This window comes from Fusarium pseudograminearum, chromosome 4, assembly GCF_000303195.2.
Source record: "Fusarium pseudograminearum CS3096 chromosome 4, whole genome shotgun sequence".
Classification (NCBI taxonomy): domain Eukaryota; kingdom Fungi; phylum Ascomycota; class Sordariomycetes; order Hypocreales; family Nectriaceae; genus Fusarium; species Fusarium pseudograminearum.
This window is the reverse complement of record NC_031954.1, coordinates 1,166,895-1,174,331: the sequence shown is the minus strand read 5'-3', so window position 1 is coordinate 1,174,331 and position 7,437 is coordinate 1,166,895. Positions and strand designations below refer to the sequence as shown.

Here is a 7,437-nt window from a genome sequence, read left to right as displayed (position 1 = left end):
CCGAGACTACTCACTGGCCTGGCTTGACTAGACCACGTTACATTTGCGTAGTCATTTGAGATTCGGCACTTGAGGCAGATCTTCATCTGTCACGACTCAAGGAGATGGCATCATCATCAGTCTTCATCACCAGGACCCTGGAGATGTTACGCGTTATCGTATCATGCCATGTTGAGCCACATCATTGCTTGCGTGTGGCTGCTCCAGCCTCCAAGAGTACGTAGTCGACACAGAACCCAACCAGTAAGACTTGACAATCCGTAAAAGTCCCAACAGTTAAGAGATCAACGTCAGAAAGCCTTGTTCTTGCACAAGTCCAGGTTCTAGATCATGGAACTAATTGTGTCACTTGTCCAAGTGATGGCGTCTGAGCGAGTATTCAACTGCCGATGGCCCATCAACAACGAGTAATTCAAGCATCGCATGTCGCGATATCACGACAAAATCCAAGGGCAGAGGCGTTTGTCATTCGTCCGATCTACGGACTAATGGGATACTGTCTTGTAGCACAGACATTCCATCTCGTAATTTGTTCATCGATGAAGCTATGCCATTGTATCACAACACCATTTATGATGCCAGACACCGAATCCGTCTCAACGTTTTCTTAGTATTTACTGCAACAACAGAGGGCATTCTTCATACTGCTGCACTACTAGAATATTGCTGCCAGGCTCATATCTCTTTTATTGACAACGAGATACCTATAATAGGGCATTCTTCTCGTCTGGTTAGTACAGACAAAGAGAAGCTCAGACGATATGGCGTGCAAGTTTCGAGTGCTTGCAACTTTAGTGCCAGTCCGTTGATTCAGCAAAAGACCCTGCCTGACTTTGCCGATAATAAACTTGCTTTCCTTCTACCCCCTTCCGAACAACATAATGTTTCAAAGCTCCTGTACGACATACAGCACTGATTTGGCCAACATGCGGCAGTCTATTGGTGCATGATGCACAACAGAATTAGCCTAGAGCGATGAATATCTTGGTACAGAACGTTGCTAAGGGGCGGTGAATCGAGACTAAACAAGCTATTCAAGTTTGAAATTGTACTCATCTCGATCTCCTTTCATACAAATGTATAATGACTCAATAGCCCACCCTCACCCTCTTATATCCGAAAGAGAAACCCTCATCGTTACTTGTTGGGCGTATGTTTAGGCTTCATGCGTCGGAGCACGCAGCTACGCTAGCTCGGGAACCGAACTACGGTGAGCTCACTAAACTAAGAATCTTCACGAGATTTAGATATGTATTCTTTCCACATAATACAATGGCGTTTGTTTGGCTTGGAGCAATTATATGTAATGATCAAGATGATCTCATATGGCACCACACCGCTATTGCATCCAGTGTCTTGAAGTCAAGATCTTGGTTTAGGCCGTAACTAACATAACAATGTAGATTACTTAAAGAAAGTGACTGGTACAGTATCATGGAGGGTCAAGCTTGGGAAGCCACGGGGCAAAGGCAGTGATGGCAACAGGCCCTTAGTTATTGGACTACGTGGCTGTAGTCTATGCAGACTCTCTTCGACTCTAGTCTGGTCTTGAGTAGGCTTCGATGTCCCCTTTATTTAAGAAGCAATCAATGTGTTGCTATAAGCCTCGTCATCTAATAGCCATTTGATATGTAGATTGGTATACATGCGTGAATACCCTGGAGTGCTACATATCTTCAAGACTAGAAGTCTCTTATAACACACTGCGCAGTAAGTGATTTTGATAAATCGCACAAGTGTCTGTAGTATCCTGTCGTGGATGAATCCACACATATCTACCAAATCACCATCGAATGTAGAACATGATATCGTCAAGTGCCCAGCACGATGTTGGTATAATATTTTTGAACTTTTGATCGTCTGAACCTTGGCCTTGCATCCAGCTAGAATAGAGACCTGACTTCGCCACGTCCAAAACAAGACAAGAACCACAAGCCAAAGTGTACACGATGATATATATGATAAAAAACAGACTCAAGAGGGAGTGAATATGAGCCATGATTACAAAATTTGATGTCCCTTGAAACATCCGCTTGCATGCTATTCCCGTCCCAAGTACTCCATAAACCCCTTCATTCATGATACTAATATTAAGAAAATTTAGACGTTAAGCCTGAAGTAACAGGCATAATAAAAGAAAGTGATTGCCTATCAGGGCAGTTATGGGTGGTAATATGTCTGATGCGTTGGTTGTCCTGAGCCAGAAGAAGTATGTCGTTCAGCCGCAAGTTCTTGAGGTGTATCGGACGCAAAGTATCCTGTTCCATTCTTCGATGAGTTGGTCCAGTTGGAGCCCATAGTCCCGTCGTAATACGGAGGGCTTCCTGGTGAGTGGAGTTGATCAGGTATTTGAACGGTGCTTACTTGAGGAACCCATAGATTCCCATGAGCATCATACTTTGGCTCCAGTGTTGTTGTGACTGTTTGCGTAAGCGGCGAGCCACGTGTAGTGTCCTCCATATTTCCAGATGGAAGTTCCACTGGTGGCCCCGTATATGACCGTGCTGCTTGAGGGCTAGCGAACGGACTTGAAGGGTTGAAACTCGATGATTGCGGGCTCCAAGGGCCAGATGAGCACTGGTTTGAGATGATGGAAGGGTGCGTAGGGTGGTGATAATTGTAATCCTGATCCATTGGTTGTTGAGAACCAATTCGTTCAGGTCGAGCACGCCGTTTTCGAATGAGGCAGAAAGAAGCCAAAACCACACCTATAAGAACAACTGCTCCGCCAACTGCGATGCCTACTATGGCCCCAGTCGGCAACTTGCTACCCGATTCGGGATTTCCTGTAGCAGTCGGGCCCGATACGTTTCGTGTTGCCGTTCGTGTTCCCGCTGAAGCTGTTCGTGTCATGAGGGCATTGAGATCTTGGTGGTCGAAGCCACCTGCTGGTGCCGTTTTGGTTGCACCGCCCTTGGGGTTTCCGCCTACAACCGAGACAACATCCGTCGGGACAGCATATTTAGTTAATTCGGGGTCATAGAGCATCCAGGGTGACTTGTTCTTGTTCTGTCTGCCAAGAGACACGTCGTGTAGCCCCCATTGATCTGGAACGTCGCAGTCGTCGTTGAGAGGGAAAAAGCCGCCGTGAACGAACATCTGGGCCTCGTTGACCACGTTGCAGGTCATGCTGTGGTGGGGGTAGCTTCCGGTCCCATTTTCATTGGGGTACATCTTAATCCATTCAAACGTTGGCAGGGTTAGAATGTAAATGTCGTCGAATCCAGCGCTTCCTTCCTCTTGGCCAGCGCCTCCGTATAGGTAACTAGGATATCACTGTCAGAAAGCCATCCGGTCAATCCGGCCAGGGCGACTCACATATTGTAGGAAGACTGGTCCTCCACCCACGTAGCGCCGGCGCAAAATCGTCGACGTGGTTCCGGAACATCGCCTGTTGCATTCTGGAAATAACTTTTGCCACTCAGAACATCATATAAGATAATCTGTTCCATCGGTTGACCTTCCCAACCACCATCATCAGTGGCACGGATTCCTCCGAGATAGACAAGCATTCCACCATCTCCGGCGGGGATGTGGACCATGACACCTTCTGCACGACCTATATCATCAGGGCCAGTGTCGTTGGACCAGCTATTCGTATCCATCTCGTATCGTACTAGGTACGACGTGGGTACCTGGGGAGCATCACCCCAATCGGCGACTGTCGCGTTGTTCATCCATCCGCCGTAATAGTAAGCCTCTCCACGGTCCGGAATGGAGACGCCAGCTCCGTAACTGAGTCCGACGATGTTGTCGGTCCTGGAAACTCCGAGGTTGTCCCATTCGTCGTTGATGATGTCGTAGGCATATAGATCAAAGTCCCAAGGCGTCACATCGTTGTATTCGCCGCCAAAGAGATAGATCTTCTTGTTGATAGTATCGGGCCAGAATATCCCACCACTGACGTCTGGTATCGTCGAGTTCTTACTCAAATTCGCATATGGCTGAGGCATGCCTGTACCGGCGGCAGTTCTCAAATCATGGTAGAGAAAGTAGGGATCTAAAATCCGTTAGTTAATAAACACCCCGTGCCATCCACCGTCGCGAGTCAGGAATTTTCACGTACTCGAGACGTTCGGTGGTGTTCCCGAGCTGCCATCGTAGGTGACCAATCCTCCGCCGATGTAAAGCTTTTCATCTACTACAGCACTGTGATGGCCCCATCTTCGGCAGAAATTCGATATGGGATCCCTTTGCTGAACTGTGAAATGGACGAAACAGAGCAATAATGATAGAACCATCAGGTTCTGGCGAGATTGACTGGCTGGAGAGATTGAGATCCACATCATGGCTGCCACCGTGATGCTACATACATGCTCTCCTGGCCTACTTGTTAGTCACAGACGGCGGGAGACGAACGAGGTTTGACCTGGGCGATCGTCGTTAAAAGAAGAATGGCCGTATGTATGATGAAGAGAGAGAAAGGTTGACAGTCCCAGGCCGCTGGATGAGAAAGAAGACCATTGCTGATCGTTCATGAGCAGGGGCCAGGAGGGATCCGCTGGGGGGCAGAAATGCTCGAGCCCATTGCGGTGAGAAATGCTACCAAGCAATCTCATGTTATTCTTTCCACTACCACATAAGTTTGACGGCAGATGAGAGTGGCTCAGACGTTATCCGGGGCTGACCTTGTCGCGAGGTCTAGACTTCCTAGCCTAACGCCTCAAACGACTCCATGGCGTCAAGGACTGCCCTCACAACGGATAAGAGCGTACTTTGGATGAGGCAGGAACCGTAAAAGCCACTCAGCGCTCAGAACCTTGGCGTTCCTGGCTGCCAGCTGGTCAATCATGGTGAGACGATGGATGCCCCCGACCTACTCGTGGCACCAGCGGGCGTTGCTAGCCCATCGGGTGCTGATCGTGATTCGTGCAGAGCAGGGAGCTGGACGCAGCTAGGGAACTCAGAATGAAGAAATCCCCAATGGTCGTACGGGCTTGCATTTCAGCTCAGATTCACAGGATAGAATAAACTCAAAGGCAATCGACCTGCCCAACTTTGCGACGGTTTGCAGGGCTGAATGGGGTGGAATCCACTCCTCTGAAGCCCCCTAGGTTTCTGATCTACTGTACCTGGATTAATGAGGTCAGGATCGATAGTGTCAATGACAGGATGATTGTTGCTATGACATGTCCAGATACCTTCAAGATTAGTTCTGTGTCAGGCGGGGCTTTTCCAGGCTGATAATAAGCATATTGGACCGACCCGTCAGTCTGGTTTCAGTATGTAATAGTCATCCGTTGTCAAGGTTCCACCATAATCTCCTATTGGACTGTAGTTTTCTCCCCCTGCCTCCGTCTCACCCCAGGCCCAACGAGATCATTGCCATTTGGTGGTTGGTACAACTAAACAGGCAATTTTAGAGATCATTGCCATATTGCCAGGCTCATTAATTTATTGTACGAGGCACAAGCCGTAGCCCATCCATTCATCGATCATGGAACCTGGCAGTTCCGATGCTACGTAGAATCTTCCATCCAACCGTCATCTTGTACTCCGTCCTCGGTGCCTAATTTCCGATGGCTCTTAGATCCAGCATGACACAGCCGGCAAAGTCGAGGTTTGCCGGAAGTGCAGTTTTGTTTGGCGGCACGACTAAATTGTCTATTGCAACCTTAAAAGCCTCGGCAACGGTTGCGTCTGGTTTGTGTCCTGGATTTTCCAGCCCCTCTCTGTCCCTTGACCCTTCAATCTCTCGAGAAACAAATAATTGCATTTCGTGCTCGAGCAGGGCTGCCGCCCCCAAATGACCGAGCAGCACTATATAGGCTCGGTAGGCGTCCAAAGCTCTATGCGCCATGCCCTCTCTGGATTTGTCTTGTAGCATATCGAGTATAAGCGATCGAACCGTCGGGGGATCTTCTTGATCTACGTCGCCGACTAGTAGTTTCAGGAGCGCCTCTCGACCCTTCACGTCAAGCTTGTTTCGCTTCGAATCTGTGATGAGGTGGCGTGTGTATGTTGCTAGGACTTGGACTATGTCTCCTATTCCTTGATCGCTGGAACTCCAGTGATTGATCTCGGATCCCGTGTTCAAGTATTGGCGAGAAATCGTAGGAACGCAAATTTCAGCCGAAAGCTTCATTCCGAAGCCACACAAAGGCCCTCCTATATGCTCTTCTCTGGCTGATAATCTTTGTCCAAGATTGCCAATGAAAGTTAACATGTCCCGAGTGTTCTGCTTGAGGTTTTTTTTCCATACACTCTCGCACGCATCTCGGACACTTGAAGATAGATCTGGTTTTAGTTGTTGTTGGGTGTCGTGAGCTTGGTGAAAAGCGATGCCATTAGGATTGCATGATAAGTACTGCGACACTAGTCTGCGAAAACTGATGAGCGAGTTTTGACTCCTCAATGCTTCTGATAGCTGACTTGCAGAAACTCTGGGACCTTGATCTGATTTAAATGAGCTTAGTCGTGACTGAAACCGCTGTAGAAGCTGTGAATCATTCTTCGGAGCCTGTTGTTCAATACCATTCTTTGAACAAAGCAGGTGGATCATACTGGGTCCTGTCTCGGCAGTCGAGGTACTAATGGCGCCTTGTGAGAAGTCGATCAGTGGAGCTCGTGATACCCGGAGAGCCGCGGAGAAGACGTCGTAGCTCCCGAGTCGCCAGGCATGTAATGGTCTCGATCGTGCTTCGAAGGCCCCCGACCTCGATTCGCCCAACGTCCGCTCGAGGTCGCCGATTTTTTTTTTAATGGAATTTTCCTTGGGATTCCGTGACCATAGTTTGAGTGCCTGCGAGTCATCCTTCTCCGTAACTGGTCGCACGTGCTTGCTGAACATATCGTCAAGGTCAAGCAGAAGCTCGCTGGCCTCGAAGTATTCGGTTTCTGCTGGTCGTTTTGGCGCGGTTGGCCACTTGTTGAGAACGTAATAGATCTCACCCGACCTTTGATCTGTCTGTTTGATAAACATCTTGCGCTGTCCAACAAATTTGGAGGCTTCGGAGGCTACTTGACGAAGCATTTTGTCGAAGAGGTACCGCTACCGCAGCGGGGTGAAGGCGATGATTTGGAGATTATCGGACCTTACAGCACGACAAACGCCAGCGCGTGACTTGAAGTGTGGGTGCAGAATAAAGTGTCAGATGAGAATTATTTGCTGATGAGAGAAGAAAATAAGGGAAGCTCTGTTTGTTTTGCTACGTTTTCATCTCCCCCGCAAAGTGAAATAGACCCCTGCTGATAATGGTTCATTGTGGACAGTTTGTTGGGTGCAAGAGTGATCTTTCAGGCAGGTGCTCTCGGCCTAGTCCTGCTTCTAAAAAGCGGGAAGGAAAGCGGGTCACCCCGCAAATTCAATCCGTCAAGCGAGCACCAGTGCAAAACATGTACGGCTGAATACGTGTAAGTCGGTATCTGGCAATTTATTATTGACCTTTATAGAAGAATAATAGCACTCACCTCAGCAATCTCATCCCAGAGATTTAA

General features: G+C 48.4%; 2 protein-coding genes across 2 annotated transcripts; both read right to left on the bottom strand.

Moving 5' to 3' along the window:
• Positions 1-2,160: 2,160 nt before the first annotated feature.
• Positions 2,161-4,289, bottom strand: FPSE_09087 (uncharacterized protein; the record flags this gene model as incomplete). Its single annotated transcript, XM_009262204.1, has 3 exons — positions 2,161-3,265; positions 3,319-4,000; positions 4,067-4,289. The coding sequence occupies 3 exons, from the start codon at positions 4,287-4,289 to the stop codon at positions 2,161-2,163; spliced, it is 2,010 nt and encodes a 669-aa protein (XP_009260479.1).
• A 1,220-nt stretch (positions 4,290-5,509) lies between these two features.
• Positions 5,510-6,973, bottom strand: FPSE_09086 (uncharacterized protein; the record flags this gene model as incomplete). The annotated part of the gene is made up of 1 exon (XM_009262203.1): positions 5,510-6,973. The coding sequence occupies one exon, from the start codon at positions 6,971-6,973 to the stop codon at positions 5,510-5,512; it is 1,464 nt and encodes a 487-aa protein (XP_009260478.1).
• Positions 6,974-7,437: the final 464 nt, after the last annotated feature.